At 51.3% G+C, this 20,871-nt stretch overlaps 1 protein-coding gene across 1 annotated transcript; it reads left to right on the top strand.

Annotated features, from left to right (window-relative positions):
- Window positions 1–9,057: 9,057 nt before the first annotated feature.
- Rab11b (RAB11B, member RAS oncogene family) lies at window positions 9,058–18,842 on the top strand. Its single transcript, XM_042693834.1, has 5 exons — window positions 9,058–9,217; window positions 15,920–16,115; window positions 16,931–17,124; window positions 17,362–17,442; window positions 17,820–18,842. The coding sequence occupies exons 1-5, from the start codon at window positions 9,178–9,180 to the stop codon at window positions 17,963–17,965; spliced, it is 657 nt and encodes a 218-aa protein (XP_042549768.1). The 5' UTR covers window positions 9,058–9,177; the 3' UTR covers window positions 17,966–18,842.
- The last annotated feature ends 2,029 nt before the right edge of the window (window positions 18,843–20,871 follow it).

The raw sequence follows: 20,871 nt of genomic DNA, 5'->3' as shown, positions 1-20,871 counted from the left end.
ACTTCTGGCTTTTTTTTCTTCTGCTTATGTGGTGCTGAGGAATAGAACCCAGGGCCTCATGCATGCAAGGCAAGCACTCTCCCACTGAGCCACCTTCTCAGCCCCGACCCTGAGCTCTCTAGCTCAAAGCGAGCACTCTACAACTTGAGCCACAGTGCCACTTCCAGGTTTTTCTGTGTATGTAGTGCTGAGGAATTGAACCCAGGGCTTCATGCATGCTAGGCAAGCATTCTACAATGAAGCCACATTCCCAACCCCTCCTCTGAGATCTTAAGATCAAGGTTCAAAGCCAGCCTGGGGAAAAAGTTTGTGAGACCCTTCTCTGGCCCCAGCCACCAGTAGGGCTCAGTGGCTTAGCATGTATGAGGCCCTGTGTTTGATTCTGGGCACACATTTGCACGTGCACGCACATACACATACACACACAAAGGAAAGGAATATTTTTATTGAATCCATTATAGCCAAATGTTACTATTTCAACAAGGAATCAATATCAACATTATTACTGACGTACCTTGACATTGGTTTTGGTTTGGTTGTTCTAAGTTATTAGAATCTGGCATGCACTGGAAGCTTCTGGCATGTCTCAGTTTAGATCAGCCAAAGTTCAAGGGCAAAGTAACCGTGACCACTCCTTGTCATGTTGGATGGCACTGCTGTAAACACTAAGACAAGATATGTAGTCAAGCTGGGTGCTGGTGGTTCACGCCTGTAATCCTATCTACTCAGGAGGCTGAGATCTGAGTATCAAGGTTCAAAGCCAGCCCGGGCAGGAAAGTCCATGAAATTCTTATCTCCAATAAACCTCCAGAAATCCAGAAGTGGTGCTGTAGCTCAAGTGGTAGAGCACTAGCCTTGAGCTGAAGAGCTGAGGGGCAGCGCCCAGGCCCAGAATTCAAGCCCTGAGACCAACAACAACAAAAAACAAGGCAAGCACTCTACCACTGAGCCACCTTCCCAGCCCTCTTTTTCTTTTCATTTTTTTTTTAAAGTAAATTGTAGGTCTTGAACTCAGGGCCTGGGCATTGACCTTGAGCTATTTCTCTCAAGGCTAGTGCTCTACCACTTTAGGTTTTCTGGTGGTTCAATGGAGATGAGTCTCATGAGGACTTTGCTGTGCAGGTTGGCTTTGAACTGCAATCCTCAGATCTCAGCCTCCTGAGTAGTTAGGATTACAGGCATGAGCCACGGGTGCTAGCCACATGCACAATTCTTGATCCTATGGTGACAGGGTATGGCTCAACTGTAGGTCCCTTGCTTCACAGGCATGACCTCCAGGGTTCTAAATTGAGTGCCTAAAAAAAACCTACAATCCAGCTGGGCATTGGTGGCTCATGCCTGTAATCCTAACTACTCAGGAGGCTGAGATCTGAGGATCACAATTCAAAGCCAGCTCAGGCAGGAAAGTCTGTGAAACTCTCATTTCCAATTAACCACCAGAAAGCCCAAAGTGGCACTGTGGCTCAAGTCGTAGAGCACTTGCCTTGAGCTGAAGAGCTGAGGGACAGCACCCAGACCCAGAGTTCAAGCCCCACAACCGACAAAAACAAAACAAGACAAAAAAACAAACAAACCCTATAATCTGGTATTTATGAAGCCACTATAACCTGCCAAGCCCCATACTAGGTACCTCCTCAAATGACCCTGCACAGCCCCTCCTGTGACAGACAGGGTGACCTTTAACCAAAGGTCCAAACTGGAACACACTCCAGAGGACAAGATGTTGTTAATTTTTAAGCTGATGACTGACGTCAAGTAGCTAATGGCAGGACTTACTGACCCATTTTGAAAAATGATAAATATATCTCCAGTAATCTGCCAAACCAATATTACCTGACTCAACCAGGTCAGTAGCACTATGTTCAATGACAACAAGGCAATGCCCCTACTTTAGTATTTTTAACTATAATTTTATTGTCATTATTAAGGCGTGTACAGAGGGGTTATCATTTCATAAGTTGGATAATGAGGATATTTCTTTATTTTTCTTTTTTCTTTTTTTGTCGGTCGTGGGGCTTGAACTCTGGGTGCTGTCCCAGCACTCTTCAGCTCAAGGCTAGTGCTCTACTGCTAGAGCCACATTGCCACTTCCGGTTTTCTAGTGTTTTTTTTATTGGAGATAAGAGTTTCACGGACTTCTTCCCGGGCTGGTTTTGAACCTCGATTCTCAGATCTCAGCCTCCTGAGTAGTTAGGATTACAGGCGTGAGCCACCGATGCCCAGCAGACATTTCTTTTTGGACAATGTTACTCCTACCTTTCCTTTCTCTCCGTTTCTCCCTCCCACCCTGGGACACAACATAATTCACTTTTCCCACATAGTGGATACTGTGCATGACTGCACTTGCTCACCCACCCTTTTTGTGGCCTCTCACCACAAAAAACAAAAAACAAAAAAAAAAGGAAAAAGGAAAAAGAGCCAGGAGCTGGTAGCTCACGCTTGTAATCCTAGCTACTCAGGAGGCTGAGATCTGAAGGTTGTGGTCTGAAGCCAGCTCAGGCAGGAAAATTTATGAGACTCTTTTTCTTTTCTCTCTCTCTCTCTCTTTTTTTTTTGGCCAGTCTTGGCGGCCTGAACTCTGGGCCTGGACGCTGTCATTCAGCTATTCGGCTCAAGAGGAGCACTCTACCACTTGAGCCACAGCGCCACTTCCGGCCTTTTCTGCTTATGTGGTGCTGAGGAATCAAATCTAACGCCTCGTGAATGCAAGACAAGCACTCTACCGCTGAGCCACCTTCCCAGTCCCTTATGAGACTCTTTATCTTCAAAATGGTAGAAGTGGAACTGTGGCTCAGGTGGCATAATACCAAAACAAAACAGGGAGATCAATGAGTCAGAGATAGAGTGCTTGCCCAGCAGATGTGAGACTGAAGTTTTGTCTCTAGCATGAGTACTGTCCCTGAACTTTTCAGCCCAAGGTGGGTGCTCTACCACTTGAGCCACAGTGCCATTTCCAGTTTTCTGGTGGTTCATTGGAGATAAGAGTCTCATGGACTTTCCTGCTCGGGTTGACTTTGAACAGCAATCCTCAGATCTCAGGCTCCTGAATAGCTAGGATTACAGGCGTGAGCCACCGGTGCCCGGATAGGGCCTTGCTCTTTCTGGGCTATTACTCCATCCCACTTGGACTATTTTCCTGTTCCATGACTCTTCCTCATCAGTGCTGGGCACACAGTAGCTTCTCTGAGGTCCTGATGAAGAAATACGCTGAAGCTAGGTACCAGTGGCTTGCCTGTAAACCTAGCTACTCAGAAGGCCGAGATCTGGTAGTTTGAGGCTGTCCCAGGTAGGTAAGTCTGTAAGACTCTGTGTGTTTGTGTGTGTGTGTGTGTGTGTGTCCCAGGTAGGTAAGTCTGTAAGACTCTCTGTGTGTGTGTGTGTGTGTGTGTGTGTGTGTGTGTGTGTGTGTGTGCTGGTCCTAGGGCTTGAATCCAAAGCTTCAACATTGTCCCTGAGAGTGTTTTTTTCCCCCCCAGTCCTAGAGCTTGAACTAAGGGCCTGGGCACTGACCCTGAGCTTCTCTTGCTCAAGGCAAGCACTCTACCACTTGAGCCACAGTGCCACTTCCAACTTTTTCTGTTTATGTAGTGATGAGGAATTGAACCCAGGGCTTTATTCATGCTAGGCAAGCACTCTACCACTAAGCCAGCCATGTTTGTTTTTTGTCAGTCATAGTACTTGAACTCAGGGCCTGGCTTCTGTCCCTGAGCTTTTTCACTCAAGGATAATGCTCTACCACTTTGAGCCACAGCACCACTTCCAGTTTTCTGGTGGCTAATTGGAGATAAGAATCTCATGGACTTTCCTGCCTAGGAGTAGCTTTGATTCATGATCCTCACATCTCAACCTCCTGAGTAGCTAGGATTACAGACAGGAGCCTGTAATAATTCCTGGCCTTTGTGTGTGTGTGTGTGTGTGGGGGGTCCTGGGGCTTGAACTCAGGGCCTGGGTGCTGTCCCTGAGCTTCTTCTGTGCAAGGTTAACACTCTACCACTTGAGCCAGCACCTCTTCCAGCTCTGTTTATGTGGTACTGATTAATCAAACCTTGGGCTTCATGAATGCTAGGGAAGTACTCTACCATTAAACCACATTCTCAGCCCCTTTGTCTTCTTTTTCTATGAAACCTCAAAGTTCCCATGAACCCATTCCTCTGTTCCTGAAATGACCCTGTTGATTAAACCTCTGTCATCTGCCTCTCACCATTTCTGATACATTGGTAGGATGGCTGAGCTCATCTCTTGAGATTCCCGTAGTCAGGACTTTAGCCCTAAAATTCTCGTAATACTGTCACTAAACACACGACATTTTGACACAATTAAGACATGAGGTAAGGAGCTAGGAATGTGGCTTAGTGGTAGAGTGCTGGCCTAGCATGAATGAAGCTCTGGGTTCTTTTTCCTCAGTACCACATACACAGAAAAAGCTGCAAGTGGTGCTGTAGCTCAAATGGTAGAGTGCTAGCTGGGACAGCACCCAGGCCCTGAGTTCAAGCCCTAAGACTGACAAAAAAAAAAAAAAAAAGACAAGAGATAAGGCAGGTGGCTCGTACCAAGAGAATCCTTGCTACTCAGGAGACTGAGATATGGAGAATCAAGGTTTCCAGCCAGCCTTGGTAGAAACGCTGTGAGACAAGACTCTATCTTCAGTTAACCAACATAAATTCAGGTTTGAGGTCTGGCTTAAGTGGCAGAGTGAGCTATGACTGAAAAAGTTGAGTGAGGCAGGGAATGTGGCTTAGTGGTATAATGCTTGCCTAGCATTCCTGAGGCCCTGGGTTTGATTCCTCAGTACCACATCAGCAAAAAATAAGTAGAATTAATAAAAATAAAAAGGAAAAAATAAAAGTATTAAAAAAGTAAAAAAGATAAAGTTGAGTGAGAGTCCCTGAGTTCAAGCCTTGGTACTGATAAAACAAACAAAAAATTATTTTTAAAAAAACAACCATGCACTGGTGGCTCATGCCTGTAATCCTCGCTATTCAGGAGGCTGAGATCTGAGGATTGCTGCTTGAAGCCAGCTCGGGCAGGAAAGTCTGTGAGACTCTTATCTCCAATAATAAGCCACCAGAAAACTGGAAGTGGCACTGTGGCTCAAGTGGTAGAGTGCTAGCCTTGAGCTGAAGAGCTCAGGGATAGCACCCAGGTCCACAATTCAAGTGTCACAACTGCCAAAACGAAACAAACAAGAAAAAGCTATCAGATAAAAACCTGATTGTGGAGGAAAACCAGAGAAGAAGAAACTTCATTGGTCCAGGAGTGATGATGGAGGCCAAGACTGGGTGATTGAGGCATGGACGGTGAGTAGTTAGAACCTGGGGAAAATTTAGGATTTTTTTTTTTTTTTTTTGTTGGTTGTGGGGGCCTGAACTCGGCCTGGGCGCCTTCCCTCAGCTCTTCAGCTCAAGGCTAGTGCTCTACCACTTGAGCCATAGGACCACTACCAGTTATTTCTGTTTATGTGGTGCTGAGGAATTGAACCCAGGGTCTCATGCATGCAAGGCAAGCACTTTACCACTGAGCCACCTTCCCAGCCCCTAAAATTTAGGAATTCTTGAGTTTTGTTTCTGATATTTTCTTTTTAGATAGTATCTCAGGAAGGCCTCAACCTTGAGATCTTCCTGACTTAGCCTTCTCAGTGCTGGGAATACAGTCAGAAACCACTAAACTTGGCCTGACCTCTGGATTTGATAGGGAGGAGGAGGAACTGAGACACAAGACTGGGTATGGGGAAAGAGGCCAGTTTGTGTCTGGAGTGCTTGGTGGACATCCCAAGGATAAGATCTAAGCAACAATATGAGTTTTTATGTTTTTATTCTAATTTATTTATTGTTGTTTTAGAGGTGATACACAGCAGGATTACCTTTATATATGCCAGGTAATAAGTACATTTCCTTTCCCATAGTGTCATCTGTTCCCTCATTGTATCTCATATTTCCTCCTTCCCATCTCCACCCATGAGTTGCAGTTTACTTTCATCAATGTCCAGGGTGCTCCACTGCAGCACATTTTCACCCTTTTTCCTCTGATTCTGTGCCTTCCCTCCTCTCCCCTCCCACAGATGTGCACGTGAATAAACTGTATATAAGGTAAAGAACACAAAGTCAGAGCCGGGCACCAGTGGCTCATGCCTGTAATCCTAGCTACTCAGGAGGCTGAGATCTGAGGATCACGATTCAAAGCCAGTCTGGGCAGGAAAGTCTGTGAAACTCTTATCTCCAATAAACCACCAGAAAACTGGAAGTGGCTCTATGGCTCAAGAGCGCTAGCCTTGAGCTGAAGAGCTGAGGGACATCACTCAGGCCCAGAGTTCAAGCCCCACTACTGACCAAAAAAAAAAAAAAAAAAAAACACAGTCATCAGAAAAAAAAAATAAGAAACAGTCTTTTGCTTTCATATCTTTGGAGTTCATTTTTTGTATATTATTTTATGTACATATAAAGAGGTGTTTGGGTTTTTTTTTTTTTGTCAGTCATGGGGTTTGAACTCTGGGCTTGGGCGCTGTCCTTGTGCTCTTCAGCTCAAGGCGTGGGTTTTTTTTTTTATAATCAGCATGTGGCTCTATTCTTTTCTGAGCTTCCTTTTCTTATTTTTTTCTTTTGTTGGTCATGGGGCTTGAACTCAGGACCTGATCACTGTCCCTGAGCTCTTCTGCTCAAGGCTAGTATTCTACCACTTTGAGCCACAGCTCCACTTCTGGGTTTGGAGTGGTTAATTGGAGATAAGAGTCTCAGGGACTTTTCTGCCCAGGCTGGCTTTGAACAGTAATCCTGAGATCTCAACCTCCTGAGTAGCTAGGATTACAGGTGTGAGCCACTGGCCTTTTTTGAGCTTACTTGCTCCAGGCTAGTGCTCTACCACATTGAGCCACAGCTCCACTTAGGCTTTTCATCACTGATCATTGATCTTTTTGTTGTTGTTATTGGTCATAGGGCTTGAACTCAGGGCCTGGGCACTGTCCCTGAGCTCTTTTGTTCAAGGCTAGTACTCTACCACTTTGAGCCACAGTTTCACTTCTGGTTTTTGGGTGTTTGATTGGAGATAAGAGTCTCATGGATGTTCCTGCTCATGGTTGGCTTCAAACTGTGATCCTCAGATCTCAGCCTCCTGAGTAACTAGGATTACAGGTGTGAGCCATCAGCACTCAGCACAACAAAAGGAGTTTTATTAGCCAGCTGGCAACTATCCTGTCCTGACTCCAGGGTCTCAGAACAAAGGGTAGCCTCAACCCCTAGTAGGCAGGGTTTATAGAGGCAAAAAAAAAAAAAAAAAAAAACCAAAAAAACCCCACACAGGTGGTGAGGTGGTTTCTCAAGCAAACAGCTGATTCAAAGAAGCACAATTTGCAATTTCATAAGCAATTCTCGTAAACAATTTTTTTCTTTTCCTTCCTTCCTTCCTTCCTTCCTTCCTTCCTTCCTTCCTTCCTTCCTTCCTTCCTTCCTTCCTTCCTTCCTTCCTTCCTTCCTTCCTTCCTTCCTTCCTTCCTTCCTTCCCTCTCTCTCCCTCTCTCTTTCTCTCTTCCTCCCTCCCTCCCTCTCTCTTCTTTCTTTCTTTTTTTGTTGGTTGTGGGGCTTGAATTCTGGGCCTGGCCATGTCCCTAAGCTCTTCAGCTTAAGACGAGTGCTTTATCACTTGAGCCACTTTCAGTTTTCTGGTGGCTTACTGGAGATAAGAGTCTCAACCACTTTCCTGCCTGGCTGACTTTGAACTGGGATACTCAGATCTCAGCCTCCTGAGTAGCTAGTATTACAGGCGTAAGCCACCAGTGCCCAGCTTCATAAACAATTTGATGAGGTTATCCTGGAGCCATTAGGGGCAGGAGGCACTTCTGCGGTTGTCACTGGACATCAGAGGTAACACATAATCCTGGGGGGTCAACAGTTGTGATCAGACCTGGACGCACAGCATTCAGCTGATGACACTGGAGGTTAGAGGTAAGTTCAGTTTCAAGGCTAGGGGTGGGGATTAACACAGGCTACATCTAATTTGGGGAAAGGGCTGAAGGTCTAAAATGGCTTAAAAAAAACTATCTAAAACTGGGTTCTCACAGTAGTAGTAGTAGTAGTAGAGTTAAATACATATGTACTTCAAAAATACCTATATACTTCACTGACAAGTGGTAATAAACTTTGTGGGAGAGAGGTTGAAATAGGGTAGGGGAAAAGCTTATATTTTGGAGTGTCTGCTATAAAGATTTATATTAGATTGTTTTTTCTTTTCTTTTTCATTTCTTTTTTGCAGGTCCCGGGGCTTGAACTCTGGGCCTGGGCACTGTCTCTGAGCTCCTTTTGCCCAAGGCTAGTGACCTACTACTTGAGCCGTAGTGCCATTCCGTTATTTTTTTCTTCTTCCGTGATTAGCCGGACTTTTCTGCCTGAGCTGGCTTCGAACCAGGATCCTCAGATCTCAGCCTCCTAAGTAGCTAGGATTACAGGCGTGAGGCACCAGCACCCAGCTTGGTTTTTGTTTTTCTTTTGTGGTGCTGGGGAACGATTCCAGCGTTTTGTACATTCTAAGCACATCTTAGACAAATATTTGTTAAAGACTTTGTGGCAAAAAAAAAAAGTGGATGTGTTTAAGAAAACGACTTACTGGTGGATTACAGAAGAGTATCCTTGTGAGAAATTGCAAACCAGAAAATAGATCCCAGGCTAGAGACACCAGATATGGTCCCTTAAGGGATGGAGGGACCAGTCCTGAGCCGCCGCCCCCCACCCCAAGCACTGACCTGTGACGTCATTGGGACGTTAAGCAGCGTAACTTCACCTGGACGTAGTTCCTATTCCCTTCCCCGACAGGTTCTCCCTTAGTAGTGAAAAGGACTGGGTCAAGCCTCTTATTGGCTACACGCTCCGTCAATCCGTCTCCTTCCTCCAGTCTTCCGCCCCGCCTTCCAAAGTCTGTTTTTGATAGGCCCTATTGGTTGTCATTTCAAAAAGGTCCGCATTCCTTCCGCCTTTCTCCAAGAGCCGGAGACAGAAGAGGGTGGATCCCAGGAGGCACCCACCCCCGCGGAGCCGGATTCCATCTCTGATTGGCTACACTGGGTGCCGGTCGCTAGTGCATCTGCTGCCAATTGGTCAGTAGACCGCCGCTCTACACGGCGCCGGCGCCGCCCCCGTCGGGTGTTTGTGGTGGGGCTGCGGAGTCGCCGATCCCGCCGGAAGCGCCAGGACAATGGGGACCCGGGACGATGAGTACGACTACCTATTCAAAGGTACGGCTGGTGAGACACGGACGGGTGAGGGTGCGGCGGCGAAGCGGCTGACGGCTGGGTCCAGGCTGCGCTCAGGGATGCTAGGCCTAGATTGAAGCCCGGGACTTGGGACCTGGAGGGTTCGGCAGCCGGGGAAGCGAGACAGGCCTGATTCGTTCAGCTTCGGGCCTGAGAACCGAGCGATGAGAAGAACCACAGGCCCCAGAGAGGCTCGGGGACCCCGGATGAGCCGGGGCGGGGCCGAGGCCCGGAGGGGGTGGGGCCTGGCGCGGTGGGCAAGGCCGTTGGAGGCGGGGCCGCCCGAGGGGTGGAGCAATCCCAGGATTTGGCGGGCCGGGTTAGGCGGAAAGCTCTCTTTGGGATGGGGGCGGGACCGTTAGGGGCGGAACCAGGACTCTGGGCGCGTCCAATAGATGAGTTGGAGTTGGACCGCCGGGGGCGTGGCTTCATGGAGCCAGGGATGATTGGTGGTAGCCTGCAGGGGGGCGGGCCCCGGTCAGGGAAGGGCAGATGAGAGGGGCCAGGCCAAGGTGGGAACGTTGAGTTGTGGAGTTTCAGAAGGGTGGAGAGGTGCTAGTGTGTGAAGCACTAATTCTAACTCTTACAGCTGTTGATAGCACTGACCCAGTACTTTTCTGAGCCCTTTACAGTCACAATCACATTCAAATTCACATTCAAATCCACTCTGTGGAATCCATGTTATCCAGCTTCTCTTTTTTTTCCAGACTAGGAATCTGAAGCTTGGTGTGGTGTAATCCCAGCACTCAGGAAATCAAGGCAGGAAGATTGCTAGTTCAGTGTTTGTCTGGACTACATAGTGAGACCCAGCACTCAGGAAATCAAGGCAGGAGGATTGCTAGTTCAGTGTTTGTCTGGACTACATAGTGAGACCGTGTGTTAAAAATAAGGGACACTGAGGGCACAGAGAGACGTTCATAAGGGTTGGAACGGGGTTGAGCCATTGGCCAGCTGTGGGTATTACCACTTAGAGGTTGAATCTTGGGAAAGTTGAGGCCTAAATCTGGTATTTGGCATTGTCAGGCCTCCCTTTAACTCCTGCAATGTTGTCCCAGACCCTACCCAACCTTTCCCCTACTTGGGGAAGCCAGAGCCCTAGGAACATGAGTGAGACCTAGGCAGGCCAGCCTGGTGAGGCTCTGTGTCACTTCAGTTCCTCATTGCTCACCTGGGCAGGTTGAGGGCTTACTGGCTTCTTTTGTGCCGTACTAAGCTATGGCCTGGGCCTCTGACATCCATGCTGGGCTTTCTGGCTGATAATCACAGCACTGGAGGGTTAACTCCTGAGCCCGCAAAGGGCATCTGGGTTCTGCTGCCTGCTATGTAAGGATCCTCTACTGTGGGTCTCTTTCCACATTGGGAGCCATACCTGAGGGTATGTCCTGTTCCCAAAGCCAGTCTTATCTGAGCTGACTGGTGATATATGGTGTTCTGGAGAATAGAACAGAAGTAGGAGCCTGGGGTACCCATGTGACAAAAGACTTCTAGGCAGTGGGACAGAGAGTGCCTGCAAAGATCACATAGCGCCCTGGGCTAATAAGGGGGTTGCATATAGGCTGTGAAGTCCACCAGTGTCAGTCCCGAGGCATTCCCCCAAAGCAGGGGAGAGTCTTAGAAGGGCTTTGGAGATTGGAAATGTGAAAGATCCTCAAGTGGCTCATCCAGGACAGACTCGTTCTACTCAGCCCACCCTGAGGCCTCTGCTTCTGATCCTGGCTGTCTACATGAGATACTACCCAGGCTGTAGGCCTTCTCTCCTCCCCTTCGATGCCGAATCCAGGCCTCTGGTCATTCCCCACTTGTTATTTTCAACCTTTTGTTGTTATAAATAACTCAGCTCTTGAGTGTTTGCCTGAGTCCTCTTATTGCCCTTTGGGTTATTTCCCTGATGTGTGTTCCCAGAAGTACAGTTACTGGGTCAGGGGCAACAGAGCAGTGATGAGTTCTAGGGACTCGTCTCCAGAGCTTGCTTCCTGGAAACACAGATCAGCCTCTCGCAGCAGCTGGGATGGCTGGGGGGGGGGGGGGTTTGCTGCCTGCCTTGCTGCCCTCCCCCACTGGCCTCCTTTTCCTGAGCTGAGCAGGTACCTCAGTAACCTTCTGGAGCTGGTTGGTAGCTAAGTCTAACCCACAAGGTCAGTGTTTCCTGAAGTGGTCATCCCAGGGCCCCGTTCACTATGGACACTCAGATTCTCTTTCACTATTTGTCCTTCTGCCTACTCAGGCTTTCACTCCACTCAGGAAAGGGAGCTTTGTGTGTCTCTGGGAAATTAAAAAAAGAAGGAGGAGCCAAGCCAGCCCTGCTCCTCATCCGCATCTTTTGGTCACCTTCCTCTAGCATGAGAGCCACACCTCTTTGCATGGGACATTGGCTTCCCTGTGTCCTGCCTTCTGTTTCCGGCAGCTGCATTACATATTGGCTTCCTTGACCTCAGAGGCCAAGGCCAGGGTGAACTAGTCCCTAGAGTGGAGAATGGGCAGCCACATGCTTTTTGTTTTTCTCCCCAACATTCTTCTCCCCAGGAGTGAGGCTGTTTATTTGTACCTATTTATGGATCCTTTCATTTATCCTTCTGCCAACCTTGGGCTGGGTCTCTGGGGTCCCCTAACTTCTCTGATAAACACTGGCCTGGAAGGTCCTTAGTGGGAGCGGTTGCATTCTCAAGGGTTACCAAAGTCCTCCCAGACCCCTTCTCCTGGCCAGTCAGTGCCCACTTGCCCCTCAAGGTCATAGGTCATAGGAGAAAGGTGGCTTTGATAGCCCTAGGATCTGTTCTTTGGCGTGTCCCCACTCATAACCTGAGGAGACAGACAGAGATACTGATATTTGTAGCTGCTCCTCAGTGAATTGGCTGGTCCCAGCCTGGACAAGGTGACAAAATGGGATCCTCACTGGCCTGCTGTTCTAATTATTTGGGGACCCAAGCATGCTACCTTCTCCCATAGAATGAGGGCCCTGCTGGTGCCCCTGCCTCAACCCCTCTCTCCAAGAGTAGCTAGGGCAAAAAGGCTCTGAAGTTTTGGTCCCTGGAGCCTGCATGGTGAGGGTCTACCTCCTGGAGAGGGTCCCCACCACTCCTCAATGTCCTCTTGAACATCAAGGTCTGGGGGTTCCACATTGTCACGGGGCTAATCAGAGCATCCAGGGCTTCTGAGAGCTGCCAGTTTTTTGTTTTTGCCAACTGGGTTTGCCTGCTCTGGCCGCCAAGTGGCATGTCCAAGGGGACCATTTCCCGTCCAGCAAAGCCACCGACTTCTTTGGAAATGTTGAGGCCTGTGTCCTCAGGGGCCCTTTATTTTCCCGGGACAACAGATCATTTGTGTCTGTGACAATAACGTTCTCATGCCCAGCCGACCATTCTGCATCAGGCTTCCTGTGCCAGGGACAGGTAAGCAGTCCTTCCTGCATACACCTGGCCAGGTCCCCCTGCTAGGGCCTCCATAGTTCTTGCTGGGATTATGTCTCCAGCTGTGCAGTGGGCATAATGGGCTGGTTTCTCTCAGCTGGAGCTGTGGGGTCAGGCCTCTTCCTAGGTGCTTGGAGCAGTGACCACTGGGACTAAGGGGACTCAAGGCTACACAGCTGGGACATAGCTGAGACACAGCTGGAAATGAGCGAGTGATCGGAGAGGCCCCCACTTTTGGATAGGGACTGGGTTTCCTGTTCCATCCCTACCCACGTGCAAATGAGGAGCAAAGCTTGGAAAGAAGTGATGGGGTGGTGACGTGGCTGGTGGTCCCACAGTCTGGTATGTGTGGTGTGGGAGCCCATGTAGCCCCCAGTGGCATGGCTCGGGGGAGGGGGGGAGTCCTTGGCTCTCAAGCTGTGGGCCCATGTCCAGCTCTGCCTCTTTCCATCTTTCTCTGAACTTGGCCTTCTTGTACTGGGCATCCAGAGAGTCATGAGAGGCTTCTGTTGTTACATGTGCAGGCCAGGCCATGTGAGTCTACAGGGAGAAGAGAAGCCCAAGCCAAGGCATCTGGAACCCCTCAGTAGGGGTTTTAAAGGATGAGCAGGAGTTTGCCTGGTCTTCTAGAGCAACCTGCCCAGGTGGAAAAGTGGGCAAGATTGGGGTGCCTGGAGTCTCAATGCCTCCATGAGGCAGAATCAAGACCCATGAGTCATACATGGCGGGTGAGGGCACCATGGTGAGAATGTGAGTTGGGAGGGAAAGGACTCAAGCCTTGTCCCAGAGACCTGGGTTCAAATTCTGCCTGGGCTGCTTCCCAGCTAGGTGGCCAACCCCTGCTCTTACCCTGTTGCCTTGCTCACTGTGTGCTTTGGTCCCCTCACTCCCGATCTGAGCCTCAGTTCCTTCCACTGTAAAATGGACCACATGAGCTGTGTGCCGTGTCTCACGCCTGGAATCCTAGCTACTCAGGAGACAGATCGGAGAATTGTGGTTCAAAGCCAGCTAGGTCAAGAAAGTCCATGAGACTCTTAGCTCCAGTTAACCATCGAAAAGCTGGGAATGAAGCTGTGGCTCTATCCTTGAGGAAAAAAGCTTGGGACAGTGCCCAGGCCTAGAGTTCAAGCCCCAGGATCAACAACAACAAAAAAAGAAAAGAAAAAAAAGGGAGGGGCTACTGGAGGCTTGTATGACATAGCCCTCACTGTGGGGGGGGGGGCGGCTTTCTCAACACTTTTTGTTCTCAGCCTTACTATTCTTTGGAGCTAAAGCAGCCAGCCTGATGGTGCTGGGTCAGGTTGGGGTGGGGGCTTCCCCAGAGCTGGTGATGACCTGTATGTCCTCCAGGTGTGCGCATGGGGAGGGGGAGGGCCACAGTTCAGATGCAGGAGGTCTGGAAGCTACACCAACCTCTTTGGCAATTGCTTATAGATTTGTCAGTGTTTATTCCGTGCCAGGCTGTGTACCAGGGCCTGGAGAAGATAGGGGGTATCAGGACTGTGTTCTACTCCTAGATGGGTAGATAGAAGGTGGAGACAGTGAAGACTGTAGGTCTTCTAGGGGCTGTGAAGACCGTAGGTCTTCTAGGGGCTTGGGAATCTAGAAAGGAGAAAATCCGAGGATTTTTCAGCATAGATCGGGAGAGAATGTGATCTTTATTGGGTGTGGTGGTGAACGCCTAAAATCTCAGCACTCAGGCAGGTCAAGGCCAGCCCTGGCTACATAACAAAACTCTGTCTCAGAAAGTAAAAGAATGTTTTTTTGTTTTTTTTTTCCTCCAGTAAGCTCAGCAGTGCAGAGTGGCTGTGGGGAGGGGAAAGGAGGTCGCGTGGAGGGCTCTATCTCCCTGTGGGACAAACTTCTGGTTCTGTGTCAACCAAGGCTAGCCAGCTGGCCTTGACTCCCCTCTGAGGGCTGGGGCCACACCCTGCCCCTCATCCCACTCCACAGGGCCAGTGAGCTTAGCCTGGCTCTGTGGTCTAACCGGGGCCCAGGGAGCCTGATCCTTGGTAGACGTTCCCTTGGGCTCTTCAGCCCTCAGATGGCCAAGTCTGTAGCCTTGTGATTGTACTGACTAGACTCATTCTCATGTGCTAGGGCCTGAAGCTCACACTTGGGGGGACCTTGTGGTTTCTGGCTGGAGTATCTGGCTAGCTGTCTACTGTCTGTTACATCTGTACTGCGTGCACGTGAGCACATAAACACATGCACAAAACACGTGTAGCTAAACACGTGTGAACATACTCCAGAACCTGGGTGGTTGGACCCCTAGAAGCAATGCTTCCACAGTTGGGGTGGGAGGGGGCAGAATCAGCCTATGTCTGCTGTACTCTGAGGGCTTTTGATTCCCATGTTTGCCCCCTACTGTTTTGTATCTAGTAGGTCAGACCTAATGTCCTGGGGAGCTGTTCCCTACAATCCCTTATTTCCCTTCCAGCTATGTTGCCCTGGCATCCCCTCTGGGTGTGGGTTTGCATCTCCATGAGAAGCTCCAGCTGCACGTAGGGGTGCCCCAGGCTGAGTGGAGACCCTCTCCCCAGTCACAGAGGCCTGCTCTCAGGCAGGGCAGTGGCAGCCATATATACTGGCGTATGAACCCTGTGCAAGTGTGTGCATGTGCACAGCTGCCCAGCCTTCCCCCTCCTCAAGAACTTAGCCAGAAGCATACTGGGGCTCAAGGGCATTCCTGATGCTAGGGCAAGGGTGGTAAAGGTGGGTTTGCCTGTCATGGCTGGAGAGGGGGAAGCCTAGAAAGGGGTGCATAGACTAGGATGTGGCTTTTCATTGCCTGTCACTTAAAAGCATCCAACACAGGCCTTCCTTCCAAGATAATAACCCTGCAAGATGATGACTCTCCCCTCCCCCCAACCATGACAGCAGTGATGACAATCGTGTCCCACCCTACATGCTCTCCATTCTTCCTCCTAAGATGAACCCTTGGTGCCTTCCTGATCACACAGAAAGTATGGAAAAGGTGGCCCAAAGAAGTGAAGCCCCTTACCCAAGGTCACTCAGCCCTGGAACTTTCTCTAGCTCTGTCTCAGATGCCAAGGTCCCCAACTCTAAGGACCAGAGACTGGGAGACATGTGCTGTCTGCATGGGCATTTTCTGGAAGCTACTGGAAGCTTGTGCAGGTTTACTGGGATGTCTGTGTGACGGCATCCAGGCAGCTCTGGCTGCCACCTCTGCATGGTGCCCAGGGAGCCACTGTGGGTGGACGTAGGGGGCCCGTGGGCATTCTCAGGGCCTCACCTCCTCTCTCTCTTCCCCCAGTGGTGCTCATCGGGGACTCGGGTGTGGGCAAGAGCAACCTGCTGTCCCGCTTCACCCGCAACGAGTTCAACCTGGAGAGCAAGAGCACTATAGGTGTGGAGTTCGCCACACGCAGCATCCAGGTGGACGGCAAGACCATCAAGGCGCAGATCTGGGACACAGCAGGCCAGGAGCGCTACCGGGCCATAACCTCCGCGTGCGTGCCCAACAGGGCCTGGACACAGCAGGGCTGTGGGCGGGTGGTGCGTGGGCCTGCCAGGATGTGTGGGAATCAGGCAGGATGGGGGGAGGGGAGGGGTGACTCCAGACACCAGGGAGTGGAAGGAGGAGAGGTCATCAGTGGTGCCCAGGGACCCTCAGGTGGACCAGTGCCCAGCCTTGGGTGCACTGTGGCCCTATGTGGCCCTGGGGTAGAGTATGCAGCAGGGGCCTATCTTGGACCCCTCTATTCCCACTCCAACCCTGCCCACTCAGGATGGTACTGCCTGACTACCTACCTTCCTCTTCCTCACCAAGCCATGTCATAGCCACGACCGAACTCCCACTTGGGCCTCACCCAGCCCCCTGTATCTCCCTGTGGCTCCTTTTCCATTCCCTTCACCCTACTTGCTGACCCCTACTTGCTGGTCACCTCCCTATCTCCTTCACCCCCCCCTTGAATGGTCGGAAGGGCACCTACCTTGTTAGTGGTCCAGGCCTGGCCCCTGGATCCTGCAGTGTGGGTATGAGAACTTCAGCCCAGTGGCCTTTTTCTTGCATAACTGCTTTCCTTTTCTCTGTTTGATGATGACTTCATGATGTCTTCGACATCGGACTCCAAATGCCCTTCTCAAGTCCCCACATCCTTGAGCTGAATCTGGGGGACAGCTGGGGCCTCAGGACAGTTGACCTGCCTTCAAGGCTATGATAGCCAGCCCATGGCCAGGCCCTGTGTCCACCGCCTCCCCAGGTGCTGTGAGGCCACTGCTGCGCACGGAGCCTGAGGCTCACGTGGTGGCCCTGGCCCTGCAGGTACTATCGTGGTGCAGTGGGTGCCCTACTGGTGTACGACATTGCCAAGCACCTGACCTATGAGAACGTGGAGCGCTGGCTGAAGGAGCTGCGCGACCACGCCGATAGCAACATTGTCATCATGTTGGTGGGCAACAAGAGCGACCTGCGCCACCTGCGGGCTGTGCCCACCGACGAGGCCCGCGCCTTTGCAGGTGAGCTGCGGGCAGGCACCCTGGGCAGTGGCAGGGCTTCCGTGTGGTCCCACAGGCTTCAGAGAAATACCTGGAAGCCAGGCATCCTGAAGGGTGAGCCTCTTGGTCCTCCTGCCTGCTAGCCCGTGGCAGGTGTGGCCCCGAGGGGTATGAGAGGCACAATTTCAGCCTCCCCCCCCCCCCCCCCCCCCCCCCCCCCCGCCCCAACTCACTGGGCCAGGGTTTGGTCTGTTTCAGAAAAGAACAACTTGTCCTTCATTGAGACCTCAGCTTTGGATTCTACCAACGTAGAAGAAGCATTCAAGAACATTCTTACAGGTAGGCACAGTCTGGGCATGGGGTAGAGGCTGGGCATGGGGGTACAGTGCCCCCCTGAGCTTTCCCATGTTATACCTGCTGGCTAGTCTGAAATGTGGCATGCTCCACGGATCAGGCCATATTCTGGCCCTTGCTGATGTAGGACCAGGGACCCCTTATGCCCAGCTTCCCAGATGGGCTTTTCCTGGGGCAGTGGAAACAACAGACCCAGGTTGGTGATGATCGGATGTGTGCCCCACCCTTGCCCACTTGGGTAGTGGTGGGAGCCCCCCCCCCCCCAGCCTCTGTCAGTGATGGGGACTCCAGGGACACAGTGGGGGCACCTCTAGGCTGAGTCCCGGATCCAGTCTGCTCACCCCACATCCTCCCCATGGCAGAGATCTACCGCATTGTGTCACAGAAGCAAATCGCAGACCGCGCAGCCCACGACGAATCCCCCGGCAACAATGTGGTAGACATCAGCGTGCCGCCCACCACCGACGGCCAGAGACCCAACAGGCTGCAGTGCTGCCAGAACCTGTGACCACCCAGCACCTGTGCCCAGCGTGCGTGCGTGCGTGCTCTCGCCCTGGCCCACCTCCCTGTCCTCCCCGCCCCTGTCCCTGCGCTCCGGGACTGGCTCGCTCCCACCTTCCAAGTGAGCTCCTTATGCCAGCCAGCCTAGCCCAGGAAGAGCAGGGGTCCTGCCTGAAGGGAGAAGCTAGCAGCTCCTGCTTCTGCACCTGGTCTCACAGGGTGCCGGTGAGCATCTTGGTGAGCGGGGAGGTTTGGCTGGATGGACCGGGCGGGCCACAGGCAAGGAGAATGAGAGGATGGAGCCGGCTTCTCCTGTTTTCCACGCCGCACTCAAGGGAATGGCACCTCCTTCCTTCTCTGGCCAGCAGGCCCTGCATCCCTACCCAGACCCTCTTCCAGGCAGCCTGAAGAGCCAGGCAGCAGGGGCTGGGCAGGCAGACACTCCGGGCTCTGCATCCCGCACGCACAGCCAGCGCCAGCACGGCCTCCAGCGCTCTGGCCTGCGCCACTCTGCTCCCGCCTGTCTGTAGATTTTATGCTGAGAGAGACCCTCCTCTTCCTCCTCCTCTTCCTCCCCTTCCTTGTCTCCCTCCCCTTCCCCTCCTCATCCTCTGCACGCAGCGCTCTCCTCTGACCCCCTTCTCCCCCAATCTCTGTCTCGTCTCCTTCTATGGTCAGGAACCTGTTGGCAAGTGAAGCAATATCTCCGTGTTTTGTATATACAACTGCTCTTGTAGCCTTTGGTTTTTGTTATTGTAGAGAAACACAGATTCTTTATACACTTTGTAAGATTTACGCCAAACCCCAGCTCTCGATCTCTTATTCTCCCTGTGGCCCCTGCACTGTTGCCCATTACTAAAATGTATGAGCCGACTTCCTGTAGAAAAACCTGCTGCTGCGCCTCTGTCTTCTTTCTCTCCGCCAGGAGGTGCTCGTGAGCCAAGGCACCTACCTTACTCCTGTCTCCCATGGCCGGTTGGACCCCTTGGTTCAATCCATAGCTGTCCCAGCAGGCCTTCCATGTGTCATCCACTGCCCCAGGGGCCTAATGAGAGGGAAATGAGACTCTCCCCAAACAGTCCTTTATGGTAGGGAAGGGGAGAAGGCTTGGGGCATGGCCAGAGAGGGTAGCTACAGATCTGAATGCCAACGGCGCCCCCTGGTGGGAAGAGATGGCCCTGCCCACTGCTCATTCTTTCCATTTCGGTGCCAGTCTCCTCACCAGCGGTGTCTGCCCACACTGATGTTTAAGAGGGCCTCTGGGGGAAGCAGCATTGGTGACAGCTAAAGTGGGTGGCCAGGGGGTTCCTGTCTCTCTTCCCAGTACAGCTTCTCCTTAGTGCATGCCCACCTATGCAGGGCTGCCATGATGTGGAGGTGTTACCTTCCTCTTCCAGGGCCTCATGAACCAGTGGGTGTCCTCTCTCCCCTGAGGACTGCCAGCTGTCCAATCTTTGGGTAAAGAGGCCACTCAAACTTGGATTCCTTGGGGGCCCCCTCCCTTCCCTCTTGACTCCAGGCTCTGGCCACCTGGCCTGGAGGGTGGACAGTCCTGGACAGCACTGTTGAAGAGCTCAGGGCCCGGGGTTGTTGAGATCAGGATGTTAGCAGGCAGCTAAGGCCAAGGCTGATGAAGGAGGTGAGAGTGTAGCAGACCTCAACAGACAGGGAGGCATCATTAGCACCAGGGCCCTGTTGCATCGCCCCTGTGGCAACTGTGGACCTGGGTTTGTGCAGGATTGGATGTGACATGAGAAACACAGGTCTTTGGGAATCTAGGTGCAGCAATGGGGCACTGCAAAAGGTTTCAGTCAAGACCACCAATCTGGGTACCAGCAGCTCACAACTGTAATCCTTGCTGCTCAGGAGGCTGAAATCTAAAGATCATACTTTGAAGCCAGCCCAGGCTAGCAGGAAGTGGAACTGTAGCCCAAGTGGTAGAGCAGTAGCCTTAAGTGAAAGAAGCTCAAGGACAATGCCCAGGCCCTGAGTTCAAGCCCCAGGACTAGCACACACACACACACGACGATGAAGGGCAGAGAAAAGTTTATTTTGTGGCACAGGCACTTCGTCATCAAGGTACAGACATGAGCTCTATGTATAAATAGAGGAAGAATTAGGGGCAGGAGGGCTGGGCATGTGGCTTAGTGGTAAAGTGCTTGCCAAGCATGCATGAAGCCCTGGGTTCGATTCCTCAATACAATATAAACAACCAGAAGTGGTGCTGTGGCTCAAGTGGTAGAGGCTCAGGGACAGTGTCCAGGCCCTGAGTTCAAACCCCAGGACTGGCAAAACAATGTGGGGGGCAGAAGGCAAAGGTCTGCCTAGTTGGGGAGTCCAGGTTATAGATGTGGCCTGGCTGGTCATTATCTCAGCCCTGGTTCTCTTCAGTTGTCACTGTCATTACTTGAGGGAGCAATTTGGTCTCCAGAAGGTCCAGTCCAGTTGAAGCCTTCTCACAGTAGATAATTGTCCTCCTCTGGGGGTGATCTTTCCTGCCAGGCTGTGCTGTTCCTAGGGGGTAGTGTTAGTCCCTTGTCACGAGGATGTCATTGGTCAGTCCTGTCCTTCCTGGATCCCATGCTGAGGACACAGTGCCTGCAGAGAGAATGGCTCAGAAGCAAAGACGAATGCAAAATGAGGGCGGGGACACCAGGCTTGTCTCTTGAGTTTTAGTTTGTATGTGCACCCAAGTAAGAAGTCAGTGCTTTTCAGCAAAAGCAGCTTTTCATAAGCAGTTGACCCTAAGTTAACTCTCCCCCCCCCCTCCCCCCCCCCCGGTGGCCCAGTAATTCTAAAAACAGGACAAAAGTTTTAAAGTACTCATTAGAGCAAGTCTGTGCTGTTTTAGGAATCATGTGAAGTTGCTCACTATTTGGTATTTCAAACCATCAGTCTCATTTACAAACAAGA

The sequence above is a fragment of the Dipodomys spectabilis genome, unplaced genomic scaffold, assembly GCF_019054845.1.
Source record: "Dipodomys spectabilis isolate Male_0828 unplaced genomic scaffold, ASM1905484v1 ptg000173l, whole genome shotgun sequence".
Taxonomy (NCBI): Eukaryota; Metazoa; Chordata; class Mammalia; order Rodentia; family Heteromyidae; genus Dipodomys; species Dipodomys spectabilis.
Note: the sequence above shows the minus strand (reverse complement) of the source record. Positions and strands in the feature narration are given on the sequence as shown.